The following is a 20,302-nucleotide window of genomic DNA, read 5'->3' as shown; positions in this document are numbered from 1 at the left end:
ATAAAAATTATGTATATAATTTTTAGATATTTAATTAAGTATTTAGACATTTTTGGATAATGTTTGATTAATAAAACACTATTATCTTTGAAGTAATTTAGGTATTTATTTAAAGGTAATTATATTTAATATATATAAGACATACTAAGGTATAACTAAATATTAAATAATACTTAGGTTATATTATCACATATATAATTATTAAGTACATTAATAATTCGTTGTGTGTATACACCTATAACGTGAAGGTTATAATTAAAAGATAACGTGCACTTTATACAAACCTCACTGCTATTTGTGGCATAGGGTGATCCTTGTTACCATTATGGGACGCTTGTGGATCTCGAATGCCAAGACTTAGATTCTGGTCAAGAGATCCTGGGCCACTCGGTAACAATAGATCATTCAAGTGACTTGCATGTTAGCAATGAAGTTTGGGCGAGATTGTACAACGTCTTTGTTGAGGATTATAACCCGAACATTCTTAAACTAGAAGCTTACTATAAGTGGAAGCTTTCCATAAATAGTAGGTTTCCAAAAATAGAAACTTTTGAGAAATAGGAACTTTTCTCGAAAACCGTCACTGTTAATATAGTTGCTATATTAATAAACAAACTTTATGTCTGTTAGACATTAACTAATCAAAGATTATATCTCTAGGTTAAGATCTCCGATCACTTACTCCGTTCATTCTTCTTTGCGTGGAATAACTTACTTGCTACTAAGGTGAACTTCATAGCCCCACTTTTTACTGTTTCATAACTGTTTTTATAACTTTTGGGGTAAGACACATGCTTGCTTTTAAACTGTTTTACGCTTAGACACAAGTACTCAACTGTTAACTATGATGTCTTGCTTTGATTCATGCTAAATCCCTACCGTAATATCGTTAATTGCTACGTATAAATGCAAACTTAATTATTGTGAGTAGGCCTATTGAGAGTAACGTCTCTAACTATTTGACCGCTGGTCTTTGGTTACATAATAATGATTCCACGACACAAGGTGTCATAGGGTAAACTTGTTTAGTAGCGATATTACAAACTGCAACAACACTTTTAGATTGATATATCTATATTGATCAACTTTAAACTAAATCTTGTGGTCTAAAACTTTGGATATTATTTATAAACCTGTGAATTTCACTCAACCTTTTTGGTTGACACTTTAAGCATGTTTTGTCTCAGGTGATGATTGAGCTAGCTGTTTGCAACTTTGTGATGATAGATTTGATGCTTGCATGGAGTCCACATCGCATATTATATTTTAGTTCATAAACATTTATTTTACATTTTAATAATAATGTAAACATTTATTACTGCTCCCGCTGTTTTATTAACAAAGGTTTTATTTAAAAAGTCTCATATAGAGCCGTTCTCGTTTATACAACTGTGTTATGATATGATTGGTCACAATTACCCCTGGTCCATTTTGGGGGTGTGACATTGAAAGTGTTATTAGCTTGAGTAACAAAAGCACTAGTTTGAGTTTTAACAGTTTTATCAGATGAGATTCCTTTATAAGATTCATCCCTAGAAATTAAAGCATATGCTTCTTTTACATCCATAACAGCATCCCTAAGTAAAATATTACTTCTAACAATAGAATATTCATCACTTAAGCCCATTAAAAACTGCATTAAGTTCATCATCTTTGTGTGTTCTTTATGTGATGTAACTGCAGCACATGTGCAGGCAGTTGCACCACATGTACAGATTGGTGAGGACACCATAGCATCATATTATTTCCACAAGGTATTAAGCTTATGATAATATTCAGAAAGTGAGTTATCATTCTGTTTTAGAGTATTAATTTGATGATGTAAGTTATAAATGATAGAAGTATCTATTTTATCATAGGTTTCTTTAATCTCATTCCATACATCAGTTGCATTAGAAGAAAAAATTTGACCACAATACAGGTCTTCTGTTACAGACCCAAGAATCCAGGACAGTACAACCGAATTGCATCTGTCCCATTGAGAAGCAAGAATATCATCTGTTTGACTTCTAAGCACAGTTCCATTAATAAAGCCAATTTTATTCTTAGTAGATAAAGCCAATTTCATAGATCTACTCCAGATATTATAATTTTCTGTGCCTTTTAGTTTGACAGATATTATTGGTGTTCCAGTTGTATAATTAGAATGAAGATAAAGTGGATCACTAAAATCCAACTTATTAATCTGTGTAGCAGAAGTACTATCACCCATCTTAAACACAAACAATCAGACAGATAGAAAAGCAACAAGAAAAGCAACAGAAACAACTAGTTGACTAATTAATCTAACATGTGCTTGATCAGGTTTTCACAAGTTTCAAGGAACTTGGATCAAGAGTTGGGCACAGTGATTAATCAATCAATCAATTGTTAACACAAATAATCAACAATACACAAATAAGAAACAATAAAGCAATAAATAAAGCCAAATAATATGAATAAACGCGAGACTCCCCTTTGAAGATCAAGATAAACCAGAGAAAAGAAAGAATCAATCAGCGGAAGACTTCAATTGATAGGCATAAACCCTAACCCTAATTTTGAAAAATTAGGGTTTCAATCTTTGTCACCAGCCACAATCCACAGGATGTCAATCGAACCTAAAACAAATTCTCTTAATCTTCGAGAAGCCTTTAAACAACGGCTACAAATATCAGATCACGAACAAACCCTAGAACACAATCGATCCAAAATCAAGAGCGAACCCGCTCTGATACCATGTAAAATTATGAAAACCAACAATTATTCAACCACAATTACACAATCTGTAACGATTATACACAAGAATCAATCCAGAAACAAGATTACAACCCTAATCACTCAAACAATATCAACTGTATTTGAATAGAGCAAATACAGGAATCAAACACGCCTCACAATCAAGCCACAAGATGTGGAATGATCAACAAATCACACAATAAAGAGAAAAATAACAAGGATTGAATCTGGAGAAATATGCTTAAACGAATGAGAGAAGAAGCCAACAAAGTGCAGAAGAAAATGTGATCGTAACCCTAATCTGTGAGATGATTAGGGTTATATACCCTCTTGAGCCCAACTTTCCAAAATGACAGCTTTAGTCCCTCTACTTGCATTGTTGAAAGAATTAACACAGAAATCTTCTTTTCATCAACTTTAGCAGTAAACATAAATTAATAATAAATTAAACTGAAGTGAATCTGCAACTATCCAACTGCTACTCACAGCTATCTTCATAGCATGCAATTTCAGCAGGATACCTGCACAAAATACTAGAACAAACCGTAAGTAAGAATAAAGAAATAAATGTTTCAAAATAAGTTTGAAATGAACTATCATTTTGAACAACAAAACCACCACGACGACCGACACATTGTATAATCACTCACCGCTTGTGAGCCGATGCCGAAAAGAGAAAACGGAGCGATATCCCGACCAAAAAAGCGATGAGCGACTAGTTCCAAAGCGACTACCCGTTTTGCGAGTAGTCCATATCCATCGCAGGTCAACTTCAGTAGCCACGCTAATTTTTTAACCTTCATGAATTTCAACTCATGACCTCCACATTAGACCTTAACTAATTCACCACCAACCAGTGTTTATGAAAACCTAGGTTAGTGACCAAATAGTGTATAACTAAATCATGATTATTTATGATAATATTAAACACATCGAAATAGAAACGAGAGGTGGAAGGCTATCCAACCCAAAACACCCATACTGATACATGCATTTTGTAATAACTGCTACTAAGCTACTACTGTACTCATAATCCACCTTTAAACAAAACAAAACCCTAGATGATAATAATAACAACTCACATTAACAACAATGGTGTTCAAAGGCAGATTCTTCTATTCAAAGAAATCATCAACCGACAATTCAAGCCCTGACGGATCCAAATCCAGTAGTCCTAAATCCACCGGTTCTAATTCCAGTTCGCCGATCAAATCCGATAATAAGAAAAAAACCGATCATCAACCGCCGGTTCGTCAAATTCAAGTCAAAGATGGCTCAATTTCACCTTCAATTTCAAAATTCCACAGCCGGAGTAATAAGGATCCTGAAACAAATGCTCAAATCACGAGTTCGGTTACGGAATCAGCGTCAGGATCGTTTAATTTGATCAGAAAAACTCCGGTCGATGGTCCGGCAACGGTTTCCCCAATTTTAGCGTCGTCGTTAGGGTTAAATCGAATCAAAACGAGATCTGGACCTTTGCCACAAGAAAGCTTTTTTGGATTTAATAACAGTAGTAGTAATAATCCTAATCCTAATAACAATAATAGTAGTGTTAATGATAAAGGTAAAGGTAATAGAAAAGTGTCTTCACTTGGTGCTAGTAATCTGTCGAAATCGAAAATAGGTGACAGTAGTGATAAGAAGAGTACTAAGACTTATAATGTGGAAAATGATGATGCCAGTTTGGATAGTATGTTTACTGAAAAGTTACAGGCAAGGGATCATACTCCTAATCCGTTAGGCCAGTCAAGATTACATACTGGAGAATCTTCTTCTGAAGCTGGTATGATATCATGTACCATTATGCATCTGGATTCCTGACTGAGTTATATGTATTATGAAATTGTATGTTTTCCGATTTAGAATTTGCGAATGTTAGGTTGATTACAAATGAGAGTAGGACCGTATAATGTTAGGTGTTATAACAGCAGAAATTACATGAAATGGTTAGCCCTGTGGAGTAGAAAGTGAACATTTGAATTATAAGGTAATTTGAAGATGACTTTAAGACATCATTTCTTGGATTGTGTAGCTCATGCACTTTTGCTTATGTAGCTTTCCATAGTAAATGAAGTGCTCTGCTTGGTAATGAAATGTTGTGCCATGTAGACAAGCAGTTTCAATTCATCACTAATGAAGTTAGCGTTTTGAAAAGTGAGTTTAGGATATGCAATTCTCCTTGCTAATGTACAACCATATAACATATCTTAATCATGGATTAGCTTAAAAATTCTTTTTTTTTGTTTCCTTCCAAGTTAGGATAAGGATTTGAAAGTTAAGAACGTTGAAGTGCCTGTTAAGCTTTTACAGAGGTTTCTAGAATTCAGTCAGTTAGTTATGGAGTTAGTTATAGAATGACAAGAATTGAATTTTTATTTTTGGAGAGTTGTTGGTAAGCTCAGTGGGTATCTAATAAATTGAATCTGTTACCTAGAAATATATCAGCTTTTACCGTATTTAAACTGATGTGAAGTTAGTTGCTGCCAAAATTACTCACTATTTAGTATCTCCTATGCTACATCATATGTGTCTAATAAAACTATAAAGAAGGTTTAGAAATACTACAAGTTGGGTATAGGATCACAAATGTTGAAGACAATTAGGAGAATTGATGTTAAGCTCTAGTGATATTTTATTAATTTAATCGTGTCACGTTATGCCCTGGTTGTCCTCCTCTAGTACTCATTTAAGATATGTTCTATATAACCTGACCTTAAGCTCTTTAAAGTGTTTAGTCTTCATTCTTCATCCATCATCAAAACAAGTTCAACAGATAATTTAAATACTCTTGATGCATGTGGACAATACAAGGTATCGTGCTACTAACTCATTCAATACATAATTACTTCACGATGTCTTGATGTTTGTGACTAGAAAAAACTACTTAAATAAAGAAGACAGGAAATTCAATTTAATAAACCCTAAAAGGATGCACTAAAACAGGACTTTAAGTGAATCACTCTTATTTCAATTAACTAAAACCCTAGCAACTAAATTTTTTGTATAAGAATCCTATCCTAGATGATAACTTGAAGGAAAAGATAAACATTTTCCAATACATAAATGATGATAACTATGGCTCTATGTTTTATATGCATTGATTTAGGAACTGTACGTTGGACATCTCGAAGTCCCACATTAAAAGCTAGCTTATGTTAAATATTTGTGTATCTTATACCTGATCATAGAAAATTATAAAACACAAACGTGAACTATTAGATCCCGGGCTGTCTGGTGAATCTTTATAGGATCTTTACAACTGGCCAAAATGGATATAATTTCTATGAATGGCTGCTGTATTAATGATGCTCAGGTTTTTGTTGTCACAATGACCTTACACAATCTCTGTAGGTATGAACTTAGTTGGGTTTCCTGTTCGCAAAGCACTCTAAATGTTCTGTTGTGACATCTGTAAAACATTTTCAATGTATATACTCAATTATTTTTTCTTTAGTTATTCGCCTTTATTCATATAAACTTATGGGGTTCTTACTTGCTATAGAGTCACTGTGCTATGGCTTTTCCTATATGGAAGATTAGACCTTTGTTGGTTTAGCTTTCAGATTAAATTGAGTTGACAAGTAGTGAAAGCATCTAATGTTGTAATATAGCGACTTTTCAGCTTGTTTAACAGTCTATAGGAGTTTATTACGTTGCTTTAAATCAAGGTAAATGCTAGTTACTTAGTTTGCTTATAGTTCAAGCTGGAACTCAATCAAAATAAAACATTTGAAGATATTGAATGAACACATCTCAAAGTAGTGATTATTAACACTCTACGGACTTCAGTTTTATGGCGTAAATGCTCTCAAATTTGATTGATTTTTGTAACAATTTCGGTTTCTCCACTACCTTGATAGGGCATTCAAATATAAGGGGATTCTCTGGAGGCTTGAGGAGTTCTGAAATTTGTACTCCGGAAATGAAAGTATGTTGTTGCGATGAAGCTGTTGTGACAGTTTTATTACTAGTTTATTAATTCACATCATAGTGATGTTGCTAGTTGTAGCAAGTTTAGTTCTTTATTATCTGTAATCAAAATTGTGTTTCTTGTTTTGTAGACACCATATGATTGTGAAAACCCAAAGGAATCTGAATCACCTCGCTTTCAAGCTATACTGAGGGTTACGAGTGCACCTAGAAAGAGATATCCTAATGATATCAAAAGTTTTTCCCATGAACTGAACTCAAAAGGCGTACGGCCTTACCCATTTTGGAAGCCTCGCGGTTTAAATAACTTAGAGGTTAACAAATATTTTCTTTGAATGAATGTTGAGGTGGACACTTGCGCATTCCTTTCTTCTATATTCTTATCATTTTTTGCTGTTTCACTATAATCAGGAAGTTTTGGTGACTATAAGAGCTAAGTTTGACAAAGCAAAAGAAGAAGTTGACACTGATTTGCATATGTTTGCTGCCGATCTGCTTGGCATTCTTGAAAAGGATGCAGAAAGTCAACCCGAATCGCAGGAAACTATAGAGGATCTACTGGTTTTGGCTCAAAGGTGTGCAATGACAACCCCTGGAGAGTTTTGGCTTCAATGTGAAGGCATTGTTCAAGAATTAGACGATCGGCGTCAAGAACTTCCAATGGGCATTTTAAAACAACTTCATACCCGTATGCTTTTCATACTCACCAGATGTACAAGATTGTTGCAGTTCCATAAAGAAAGTGGATTGGCTGAAGATGAACTCGTTCTTCAGCTTCGGCAATCTCTGCTTTCTTTAGATAAAAGTAATCCTTCAAGCATAAGACAGGATGATATCTCGAGTGCTTCTAGAACCTCAAAGCCACCATCGTCAAGAAAATATTACAGTCAGGAACAACACGGCCTGCATGGCATGGATTGGAAGAAAAACGAGGCTCCTGTAGAAACTGACAAGGATTTGGACTCTCCTACTGGCCGAAACCGTATGTCGTCATGGAAAAAACTGCCATCCCCCGTAGGGAAATCAATCGAACCAAGCGATAACAAGCCTGATAATGCTTTAAAGATGCTGAATGAAAAGAAAGTAGCTTCACCAACACCTGCTAAAGATTCACATGCACAATCCACCGCTAAGCATCAGCATAAAGCTTCATGGGGGTGGGGAGATCAATCGAACTACGTAGATGAAATATCTATAATTTGTCGTATATGTGAAGAAGAGGTTCCCACGATACAGTTGGAAGATCATTCTAGAATTTGTGCAATTGCCGATCGTTGTGATCAAAAAGGTCTTCGTGTGGATGAACGGTTGGTTAGGATATCTGAAACTCTTGAGAAGTTAATGGAGTCCTTTTCGCAGAAGGATTTGCAGCAAGCTGATGGTAGCCCCGATGCCGCTAAAGTATCAAATTCAAGTGTTACTGAGGAATCTGAACTCATATCTCCAAAACTCAGTGACTGGTCTCGAAGAGGATCAGAGGACATGCTTGATTGTTTACCCGATGGTGAAAACTCGATGTTTATGGATGAAATGAAAGGTCTTCCATCGATGCCATACAAAACACGTTTTGGTCCCAAATCTGATCAAGGAATGACAACTTCGTCTGCTGGTAGCATCACCCCCAGGTCGCCATTGTTGACCCCAAGGACTAGTCAAATAGAAGTGTTGTTGGCAGGAAGGGGAGCTTACTCAGAACATGATGACCTTCCACAGGTAGTTTCCTGTAATATTTGTTTTCTAGTTATTTATTGTTGATAATAATGTCTTACTTTTGTGCTATCTAGTATATTAAATGCATCTTCATCGTGGCTTGGAAGAGGATCTCATCTTGATTTGTTAAATCGGGCGAAATAATTTATAATTGTCATGTATAAAATTGAGAAAACACATCTAAGGAAAACCAGACTTAAATAGACACGGTCCTGGCTCCTAAAACATTAAAGTCTACTAAAGGGGTGTTTGGATTTGCATTTCAGTGTTTGATTATGCGTTTTAGATAATTAGAATCGTATAATTAGCTGTAGCAAAATGTGTTATAAATTAATAGTGTTTGGATTTGATTATGCTATTTGATACCGCAATAATCAAACAATAAGTTTTCAGGTGTTTGGTAAATCAGATTATTTTCTAACTTAACAAGGGAGGGAAATAATAGGTTGAAAGAGAAAATTTGATTATCACGTTTTGCTTTCATTTTCACGTTTTGAGTCTCTCAAATCGCAATTCATTGATTCTATAGATTAACTAGCCAAACACTATTATTTAATTATTACGAAATTTGAAAATGTAATTATCAAATTATTATCTTTTTAAGCGCAAAGCCAAACACCCCTTAAATCACAAATTTCTGACATGAGCGACACCTCTAGCTTGATAGGACATGCTGATGTGCTTCCCTTGCTAACAGAACTAACACTATAACTCTGAAACTATGATGGTAGTTCTCTATAATTTAAATAAAATTATGACCGTAGTTGTTTTATTTTACATGTGATGCATGTGTAAGAATGTCTAAAAAAAGTGTCTAGGATAAATGGATTATTTGCTTGATAGAAGACTGACATTTTCATGACGACGATCTTTTGAAATGTAGATGAATGAACTTGCTGATATTGCTAGATGTGCTGCAAATACACCTTTAGACGATGATCGATCTCTATCTTATTTGCTAACTTGTCTTGAAGACTTGAAAGTTGTCACTGACCGCAGAAAATTTAATGCTCTCACTGTTGAGACGTTTGGAGCACGAGTAGAGAAGCTAATTCGGTAAGATTTATCTATTATATTCCATATAGATATTTAAAGAAAGTAATGTTATCATTTAGATAATAATTAAACACCTGAATAGTCTGAAAATAAAATAAAAACTAGGAAATGTTAATTTTCATTATTCATACATAATAGTTTATCCCTCTAGGGAGAAGTATTTGCAGCTATGTGAGCTGGTTGATTATGAAAAACTTGATATCACAAGTACTGTCATTGATGAAGATGCTCCACTCGAAGATGATGTTGTACGTAGCCTTAGAACCAGTCCAGTGCATTCAGGGAAGGATCGGACCTCTATAGATGACTTTGAGATCATAAAACCAATTAGTCGTGGAGCATTTGGTCGGGTCTTTTTGGCAAAAAAGAGAACTACAGGGGATCTCTTTGCTATCAAGGTACATTGAAACCGTATTGCTGCTTATATGTCTCAGGATTAATATCTTCTGGTTCTTTTGTGCCAACAATAGTTCACGTTCATTGTGGAGTTGTATGTTTATATACTTTATTAAGATTTTAGATGTTCTTCCAAAATATAGGAGTTGTTTCAGTTATTGTTTACCAATAATACAAAAGAAGATATCTGAAATTGCTATATAGATTATGCCAGTTTCTTTTGCTTTCAAAATGGAAAAGAAAGAAAGATTATATAATATCCATGTAGAGGCGGCAAAGTGGGAGGGTTTGGTTATGGGTCAAAAAGGCTTATCGTTGTACATGCTCATTTGACCTCGAACACTTTTTGTCCACGTATATAATTTCTATTTAATCATTGGTGTGTTACATACAATTACGAGAATATATTATATCATTTATATTTGATCATCAAAGAAATAATTAAAGGTGATATTATGCATTAAAGTTGCACTATGGGCAGCTTTTGACATGTTCAACCTGTTTCTTTTTAATTATATGATAGTATTTACCCATTTGACTTGTTAGATATAAAACATACCCGAATCAACCCAGTAAATGGATTGAAATTGGAACATGTAATATTATGGATTCTTCGTCTTTTATTATAACTATCTACTAAAACAACTTTATGTATTCCTTTGCAGGTCCTAAAAAAGGCTGACATGATTCGTAAAAATGCTGTCGAGAGTATATTAGCTGAGCGTGATATTTTGATATCAGTTCGAAATCCTTTTGTGGTGAGAATTCTATCATGCAACATACATATCTTTATCTTTAACTCTTACAAAGCTTGTTTATTTATTTCTTACTTCCATTCTGAAGATCAGAATTAACTATTCTTTAACTCGTACAAGCATAGTGTTAACTATAGATACTAATGGTATGCCTTCATTGCTAACAACATCGAAAATTCTTATCAAGAACTCACCATTTTATATAATTAGAACACTCTCAACAATAATGGTGACTCTGAATTCATCTTGTCTCCAACCAATGTTTCAACACTCACCACTTCAATACGAATATGACATATGTTGACTTTCAAACGCAGGTGTACGAAAAGCTTTATAACCCACCACCATAAACTAACACCATCTTTTACAAATATAATTCCAGCGCATTGTGCAAGTACTTCACAATTTTACATGATATATTTATGAGTGTATCCTTCTTCATGAACATTATATTTATTTTCAGGTTCGCTTCTTCTATTCTTTTACTTGTCGGGAGAACCTATACCTTGTTATGGAATATTTGAATGGTGGTGATCTGTACTCTTTGTTGAGAAATCTAGGCTGCCTAGATGAAGATGTTGCCCGTGTATATATTGCTGAAGTGGTACGTTTTGATTCGGTCGAACCGTGTAACGTGTGTTGATATCTTGGGTATTAGTGCATCAAAAAATATAAAGGTTGGCGAGTTGGGTTACAGGTCAAAATAAGTCATTTGTGGTAAGGATTGGTCCACAAATATCATTTTTTGACATAGGTAGGGTGTCAAATATGATTACCAAAGTGATATGATTACTCTAATAATCAACACTTTCGTTTTAAATAAAATAATCAATCAGCTGGATGATTTAAAGACACACTTCGGATGACCGTCGACCCATTTGACACGTATCTTTCATAGTTAACCATTTTATGTCCAGCCCATTAGAGATAAAGCATAACATGAATCAATGCATATATGTATGGATATGGATACAAATGCCTCTACTTTGGTCATTTATTATGCCATATACTTTATGCAGGTGCTTGCCTTGGAATATCTACATTCTTTACGTGTGGTTCACCGTGACTTAAAACCGGATAATTTGTTAATTGCACATGATGGTCACATTAAGGTATGTATGTATGTTCCTTTCTTGTAATTTTTGTAAGACTGTCAACATGACAATGATCGATTGTATAATGGTTATTGTTCATTTATTGCTTACTGCACATCATTCTTTCCTCGGTTTGCAGTTGACTGATTTTGGGCTCTCCAAAGTTGGGCTGATTAATAGTACAGATGATTTGTCTGGCCCAGCAGTTAGTGGCACATCATTACTGGGCGAACATGAATCTCAATCATCTATATCTGAAAATCAGGACGAACGGCGTAAAAAGCGATCTGCTGTGGGTACACCTGACTATTTGGCACCCGAGATTCTTTTGGGAACTGGACATGGTTTGTTGGCAATTTGCTATTAGATTATTTATAGAACATTATAATTTGAATAAAGTAGGAAGTTTGCTATTTAGTTATTTGTTACGTCTTTTTTAGGTACGTCTGCGGATTGGTGGTCAGTTGGTGTGATACTATTTGAGCTGATTGTTGGTATTCCTCCATTCAATGCCGAGCATCCTCAGGTTTATTACCATGCGTTTACTAATACTCAATCTGTGTCCATAGGTAGTTCTAGTATTAGTGGGTATTTAGGGATTTTTTTCTCAAACTCAATTTAACTTTAAATAAATAAACAAACTAATAGAATTACATTAGTAACGAATAAAAGATATCATATTAACTATTATGATTTATTTCAAGACTTATACATCGACTTATTGTAACAAAAAGATATAAGGTGTCTCAAGGCTTTTTAATAAATTGAAACAAGTTTGAGTAATGATTTTGAAAAAAAATTTAATACTCATGTTAATAACTTTGATCAACATTATTAAATTTCACTTTTTTTTTTACATTTGTATTGGCAAAGTTAAGATGGTTCGTGATGGATGTTTACTTCATCGATGCTTTTAATGTTTAGTCTTCCTTGATGAATTGTTTATGTGGGTTATAGCACCAATTATTGAATATTAAATTCAAAATCAGTAATATTCATTGTGGTGTGAATGTTAACGTTCTGGAAAAATGATTTTTGGACGTATTTACAAAAATGTCACTGCATGTTTTTTATAAGTATTTACAATAATACCAGGGCTCAGATTTCTTTCCTTTTTCCCTTAATGTAACAACTGCTAGCGGAGCATCTTTTAGGAGATTGGAATCTTTGGTTTTTCATTTTTGATCGTGTTTATCTTGTTAGTTTTCTATACACACATGTTATACAAGTAACCTTTTTTTATTGTACTCTAATGTTGTTGCTTTACTTGTTTTGTTATTTTTATTATTGGTTCAGACAATATTTGATAATATTCTTAATCGTAATATACCCTGGCCAATGGTACCTGATGAAATGAGCCCAGAAGCAGCAGACCTAATTGATCAGTAAGTGAAACTATGTAACTTCTAGCCTGCTCAACTATCAGTATAGCTTAATGCAAAATGAACAAACTACTTTGTTTCTGTGTAGGTAGATAAACACAACTGATGATTGTTATTGTAAATACTTGTTTATATGTTCAACCACTTTACAGATTATTAACTGAAGATCCAAACCAGAGACTTGGTGCTAGGGGAACAACTGAGGTATTCTTGAATTTTTTTTATTATTATTGTTTATTTTTGTATCGTATTGACGCCTATGATTGGAATGAAGAAGATGCCAGATAATTTGGTATACCACTGTTATGTAGGTCAAGCAGCACCCATTTTTCAGGGATATCAACTGGGATACGCTTGCACGACAAAAGGTGAGAACTACTTATATTGAATATAAAGGTGGCAACTTTGAACCATTTACTTATGAATGAGGCAATACGGGTTATGTAATGTCTCTAAAGGGTGAATATAAAATACCTTAGAAGGAAACATGACGAATGGATTGAAAGTTTCGTGATGCATAAAACTCCTAAATATTTTTTATTTTTTTTTTCCTGAAAGGCCCTAAATATTTTTATTTGAAATTGCTTATTTGTTAATTTCGTTAACTGACACGGAAACATTTAGTTATAAAACTATAGTATAGACTGTTTGACAAAGAGTGTTTTCGGTCAACCAATCACGAAGCTCATTTAGACCCTAAAAAATGCTCACTATCTTTACTCAAACATTTTCTGATATTTTACCCAACTTGTTGAATCCACACATTTGCCGCCTCTAGTTGTGTACATCTGCATATGTTTCTTACGACAAGTTAATAATTTTCAGGCTGCATTTGTTCCATCTTTCGAGAGTGCATTAGACACGAGTTATTTCACTAGTCGTTACACATGGAACACCTCCGAGGAACATGGATACCCAGCAAGTGAATCAGAGGATTCTATTGACGATGGTAGCATGAGTGGTAGCAGTAGTTGCCGAAGTTTTCGCCATGATGAAGTGGTCAGTAACTCTATTACGTCGACATTAACCAGATTAACTGGTCATTTGGCTTTAATTCTTTTGTTTCCTGATGACATTTGCTGACAGGTTGATGAGTATGGAGGTGGTGCTGAAACTGGATCGTCTTCTTGTGTCAACAACTACTCTTTTAGTAATTTCTCCTTCAAGGTACCCCGTTACATGAGGACTTTATCAGCTTACTAAAATTTGACGGGGTGTATAGGTTATGTAATGGGTCAAACAATATTCTGGATTGTCCTACAAAACATGTTTTATTAGTTTAATTAAATTAATAAGTTTAATACGATAAACAAAACATATGAACTTTACTAATCGAGTGATAGATCCTTCTTATTGATGTTAGATATATAAATATCTGTTTATACTGGATTTTTTTTATCGCAAGTACTCTTTCTCATGATTTCAAGATCATTAAAGTATATATCTCTTGTTGCTTCTATATGTTTGTTTTGTTTTTCTCCATTCTTTTCTTTTTTGTTTTTCTTTTTTTTGCTATCAGCTTTTATTTTGTGTTGGTGAGCATATTAACACATATCTCAATTTGTTGCTCCAGAATCTGTCTCAGCTCGCTTCTATCAATTATGATTTACTGACGAAAGGATTGAAAGATGATCAGCTGACCAAACCCAGTATATAATTATGATGATATCCATGTCGATTAAAGCTGTAAATGTAAGTTCATTTATCCATTTTTTTTCACTTTTGGCTCAAAACTAACGAAATGTTGGGTTTCTAACAGATCAAAGTAACTTAAATGGTCAAAGGAGCATTGGTTTAGCATGTCTCTGACCAACATGGTGAGTCTTTTGGGTTCAACTGAAAGCTAGTTTCAAATTATTTTGAGTTAAGAAATAGAAGTCACATTATTTTGTGAGGTTTTTCTTGTTTGTAAATATTAAAGACGCTGTTCTATAATGGAATATTATCATTTATAACTCTCAGAGTTAGAACGCATGGGCTAAAAATATCAACTTGAGATATATCTAACGCATTTAACAGATACAATGGGTAGATAATACCCTTTTGGATATAAATATATTGACATGTTTGCATCACAAGTATATTAAGCCTAACATTATTTGTACGACTGTAATCCTTTCATATGAACCATTATTTTCTGTGCTTGGCAACATTAACATGAAAGTTGTACCTCGTCGGCACATCCTAAATTTCTATGCAAAACAAGTCTTGTGTTAGTGTTATCAGATATTTTTTTTTTTTTTTTTTTTTTTTTTTTGCCATCATGTCTTGTTGAAAATTTTTAAAGTTCGATGCAAAACAAGTCTTGTGTTAATGTTTTTTTTATTTTATTATTATTATTTTTTCTATCATGCCTTGAACATCTCACACCATTTCTATTGAGGCTTCACTTTTTTTTCCGTCACTTATGTGGCATCTCGTGGCACTAACTGACGCCCACCGACACAAATAACGGGGCATCACTTTTGACGGAATCTCATGTGGCACTAACTGACGCCCACTGAACACTAGTCCATCTATTTGTTATGGTTATAAACTTATAATACTAGTGGGACCGCAGATGTATACACAACCCCACAACTGTGCTGACAGACATTTAAAAAATGAAGCACACACACGTAACAAAATTGTATGCTCTTGGTAGCTATCTATGTAAGTCTCGATTAAATATAAATATAAAATGCATTACTACCTACAATACTATATAGAAAATGATAACACATATTCTCGCTTGATGTATCAATCTAAGCATCTGTTGGTAAAATGTGCTTTACTTGCTATCAAACCAGTCAATGAACAATACTATGAGCAAAAAAACATGTTTTTTTTTTTTTTTTTTTACAAAATATAACTTAATTAACAATGTTATTATGGGGAGGAGCTAATTCCCCAGCAGCAGCAGGAACTGCTACCCGACGTTGCCGCCGCTCACGTAGGTAAAGAACAGTCAACAGGCAGATGAAAAGGGTAAGAATAGTTGCGTTTCCTTCCTCCAATATGACATTTTTTATCCATTCATCCACCTTCGGGAAAAAACCCGGTAACGAATCTATCATATCAACCTGTAACAATTATACATACATAAAATAATCCATTAGAGAATTTTTGTTGAACTCCTCTTTTCTCCTTTGTGTGTGATATGAACATATTGATCAAAATAGTAAAAATAGCTGTTTGACATATCCTCAAAATTTATATTTGCTAATTCAAGATGCAAAAAGAGACTCACCAAGAAACTGTTGGCGTAGTTTCTACGTACCCATAAGCTAGCAAGCGCTAGCATTACGGGCAACTTTGCAGCCACGTCAATTTCTAGGGCTTGATCATAGTAACGTTTGGCAAGATGAAGATCCAAAGGAAGTCCTTGCCCATGCTCATGCATGTATCCCAAGTTGAACATAGCTTGCGCATTGGACTGGGATTTCGCATGCATGTAAGCATCTGCTGCACGATCATAATCTCGCTCAGTTCCCTATACACACCCACACACAAATTAATACAAGTCAACACCAATCATATCTAATTGTTATAATTATATATACAATTAGACTGATGCAAACATACATACCCGGCCATAATAGTAGGCGTCTCCAATTAGCAAAGCAGCATGTTCATTACCCTGCTCAGATGCTTGCCACCATAAAGAATGTGCACGTTGATGCCTCTCAGCATCCGTGCATAACCCCGATTCACCCATGCACATGCTCGATTCACCATATTTATCGAGAATCCATGCAGCATTACTTTGAGCTACCTCGTATCCTAACTCTGCCATCCTTGAGTATAGTAAAAAAGCCTTTCCCACTTCTCCTTTTAAGTAAGACTCTAACGCCCATCTAGATAAGGAACTCCATGGGCCCCGCTCTGCAACTAGTTTATACAACGAAGTTGCCTGAAAACAATTGTCATTATAAACAAAGATTATTAATAGATGTAATGTAATTTTGAGCTCAAAAACATAACAAACTTCATACACAATGATCCACAATGTATAATCACCAACGGGAAACAAGTTAATAATTAGTCTATAGCAAAGTCAGGTTTATCATGACAAATGCGTACCATTGGAAGATTCTTCTTTAAGCCAATACCGGTGTGAAACATCTTCGCTAATTGGTAAAAAGCTTTTGGTTGACCAGCGTTGGCTGCTACTATGAAATACTTGCAAGCTAACTTCACATCTTTCTTGACTCCAATTCCTTTAAGATGCATAACACCCAAGTTATAGTGGCCACCAGCTTCCTCATTATCAGCAGCCTTCTCAAAGTATTCTTTTGCCTGCAATCAAAATAATAAATAGAAAAACAACACCAGTTAAACAAATATTATATATATATGATAAATAGCAAAAAGACATAAAACAAAGGATAAAGAAAGACAAAATTATAATATTGTTGCATAAGTAAGTCTTCAATTCCTATATCGGAAGTCAAACTTCATACTTCTTAAATTCACAGCAAATATGATTCTTTTGACAATAATACCCATCTTACAAATCGGTCCTGCTTATTTACTATTTTAATAGCATCAAAGTTTGAAGAATATCAGAGCTTAAGTATAAGAAGTTTCTGTAATAATACGTAACAGGTTTGTCTATGGTAGACTAATCTAAACAGGTATATCCTATTTACACAAGCAAAAGGTTTTTTATCCACGTGATGTGAGAAAGGGTGAGTGTGGGGTGGGGAGCAATGTGAACATTACTAATCATCAAAAATCATAAACACACTATATCAACCAAATCTACTCACCCCTCAGGATTATGATCTAAAACGAAAGTCATTTGAATATATAAAATGAATGCAAAAAAAAAAAAAATGATGGGTCAGTTTTATAGATGTAATTGCTGTAAATTCTACACATTGTGAAAGATATTTAGAAACTGTGTAACACTTTTTGACAAGCATTATCAGTTGAACTGGTTTACAACACATCGAAAACAATATCCATGTAAATCTTGTATTTAGAAAGCACTGTGTAGTATCAAAATTATTCACACTATATCTCGTTTCCATAAAGAATGTGCAATACTATGTTGCGACATAGCTATCTTAACAGTTTTTGTATTTTTGATCCAACAGCCATAACATAGTAACAGCTATAATGTGTATATACTAATATGTATTGGTGAAGAATACAGATAGAACACATTAGGAATAAGAAAAAAATTATTTATTACTAATTTACTATACAATAGTAGCAAGCCTGCTACCCTAATATTAGGTGGCTACAGCTGACACATCAGAAATTGATAAGGGCATGTTACAAAGTCACTCAAGCAAACGAAAGAAACGACAAACTCAATGGCCAAAAGAAAAGCAACTATAATACATGCAACAAACCCAAGTAAACCTACACAGGAATCAGAACAGAATAAGGTTCAGTGAACTTACTTTAGTGTAGTTCTTTTGTTCTACTCCGTAACCCTTGACATACAAATATCCCATTCCATTATAAGCAGAATAAAGTTGCTGTTTAGATGCTAGGGTTAACCATTCAAGAGCCTTCGTGTAATTTCGTTTGACTCCAGCACCTCGTGCATAGATTTCCCCAAGAAGTTCCATAGACCTCGGTTCACCCTTGTCCACAGCCTTCGAAAACCACGACAATGCCTTAGCATGATCACGCCTAACTCCCCGTAACCCAAAATAGTAAAATATCCCAATCTTATACATAGCTACACTGTTTCCTTTCTGTGCCTGATATTCCAAAATCTGGAAATCCTCATCTTCCTCCCCTCTAGATTTCCTTAAAGCCTCTTTGTTCTCCTCTGCTCCGTTATGAATCCTAACTGGTTCGATCACCGGAGAATCTTTCGAAATCAAAAAACTATTAACAGCAGCTTCAGCTAGTTCCGCATACAAAACCACCGCCTTTTCATATAACTGCAAACAATTGAATGCAATCATTTAATGACAAACAAACACAAAACAGCAGCTTCAGCTAGTTCAGCATACAATATACCTGCCTTTCTATTATTGCAAACAAGTGTACTCAATCATTCATATATATATATCACCCACCCAAACGAACACATAACTAAACATATATACGCATATATACACACATATAAACACAAAATAGATAAAATGTGATTGTGATCTCTAATCAATAGATAGTTACCTCTTGGCGAGAATATATATAAGCGAGTGCTAACTTTGATTGCATATTGCCAGAATCAGCAGCAAAATGATGATACATAAACGCCTTCGCACCATTACGCTCTCTAGACATACCAAAACTATACAGAAAACCTAACAGAGACTGTGCGTGAGGGTTACCGGTGGCGGCAGCCGCTTCAATCTCCGCCGCAACATCGTCAATCGACCTACCTCCCTCGCTGACGGCGGATACAATTTTCCTAACGCTGGAGTAATACTCCTCTAAATTAGGATTAGTTTCAAACGAATCACCGGAATTGAGTTCATCAGGTTCAAATATAGGGCGCCAGGTACCAGGATCAAGTTCGTCGTCGGATCTATCATCCGATTCACCGAATTCGTCCCAATCAGCGACGGAATTTGGATCATCGGAAGTGTCGTCGACGGGACCGTCTTTGAGATCGTCTTGTGAGAGAACGAGAACGAACGGCCGGGCGATTACGGTGGTGGAGATGAGGAGAGTGATGAGTATGAGTGTTATAAGGTGGCCGGCGTACGGTTGTTTCCAGCGAGCTTGCATAGCTCCGGTGAATTGATTTTGTGTATCTATCTATCTATCTAGTAAGTTAGGTCAAATGTCCGGGAAGAAAGTGATTGCCGGTGACTATCTATCTATAATCTATAATCTATAAATTCTAATAAACGAGAAATAAATAAATAATAATACTCGTAAATAAATAAATTCTAATAGATATGTCATTAAACTGACTTGTCCAACTTTCATAGTGGAAATCATTTGTAATTTTTTATAAAAAAGTATTAATGATGTCATAATTTTTTATTAAACATTGTATATAATATATTAATAGTAATAATATTAATATTAATATTAAAAACAAATATACAGAAGAAGCTTTAATTTAATTGACGTTTGACACTTGTCTTTCTCTAATTACACTGCCTTTTATAATCCAATTACCCGTTTAACTTTTAAACGTTCTACGATTTATTCATCTTTTTCTGCTGCTATCCCTTCATATTCATCGATTTATTCAGAAAAAACTTCTTCTATTATTCAACAACCTGCAATAATCTGTTTTCTTGAAAGCATGTTTTTTTTCATATTCAACAGGAGTTGTTATTACATTGGGATTCTT

The 20,302-nt window shown here is 34.5% G+C and overlaps 2 protein-coding genes across 2 annotated transcripts; one reads left to right on the top strand and one right to left on the bottom strand.

Moving 5' to 3' along the window:
• Positions 1-3,679: 3,679 nt before the first annotated feature.
• LOC139865951 (probable serine/threonine protein kinase IREH1) lies at positions 3,680-15,090 on the top strand. The gene is made up of 18 exons (XM_071854072.1): positions 3,680-4,504; positions 6,582-6,649; positions 6,783-6,965; positions 7,063-8,364; positions 9,245-9,417; positions 9,569-9,815; positions 10,479-10,571; positions 11,032-11,172; positions 11,588-11,680; positions 11,802-12,006; positions 12,103-12,188; positions 12,959-13,047; positions 13,197-13,248; positions 13,356-13,412; positions 13,870-14,043; positions 14,131-14,211; positions 14,618-14,736; positions 14,804-15,090. The coding sequence occupies exons 1-17, from the start codon at positions 3,811-3,813 to the stop codon at positions 14,699-14,701; spliced, it is 3,822 nt and encodes a 1,273-aa protein (XP_071710173.1). The 5' UTR covers positions 3,680-3,810; the 3' UTR covers positions 14,702-14,736; positions 14,804-15,090.
• Positions 15,091-15,797: 707 nt separating this feature from the next.
• On the bottom strand, positions 15,798-19,836 carry LOC139865952 (ERAD-associated E3 ubiquitin-protein ligase component HRD3A). The gene is made up of 6 exons (XM_071854073.1): positions 19,168-19,836; positions 18,438-18,929; positions 17,107-17,322; positions 16,613-16,936; positions 16,274-16,516; positions 15,798-16,106 (listed from the first exon to the last, which is right to left on the bottom strand). Exons 1-6 carry the CDS (start codon positions 19,723-19,725, stop codon positions 15,897-15,899), a joined length of 2,043 nt encoding a protein of 680 aa, XP_071710174.1. The 5' UTR covers positions 19,726-19,836; the 3' UTR covers positions 15,798-15,896.
• Positions 19,837-20,302: the final 466 nt, after the last annotated feature.

The sequence above is a fragment of the Rutidosis leptorrhynchoides genome, chromosome 9, assembly GCF_046630445.1.
Source record: "Rutidosis leptorrhynchoides isolate AG116_Rl617_1_P2 chromosome 9, CSIRO_AGI_Rlap_v1, whole genome shotgun sequence".
Classification (NCBI taxonomy): Eukaryota; Viridiplantae; Streptophyta; class Magnoliopsida; order Asterales; family Asteraceae; genus Rutidosis; species Rutidosis leptorrhynchoides.
Note: the sequence above shows the minus strand (reverse complement) of the source record. Positions and strands in the feature narration are given on the sequence as shown.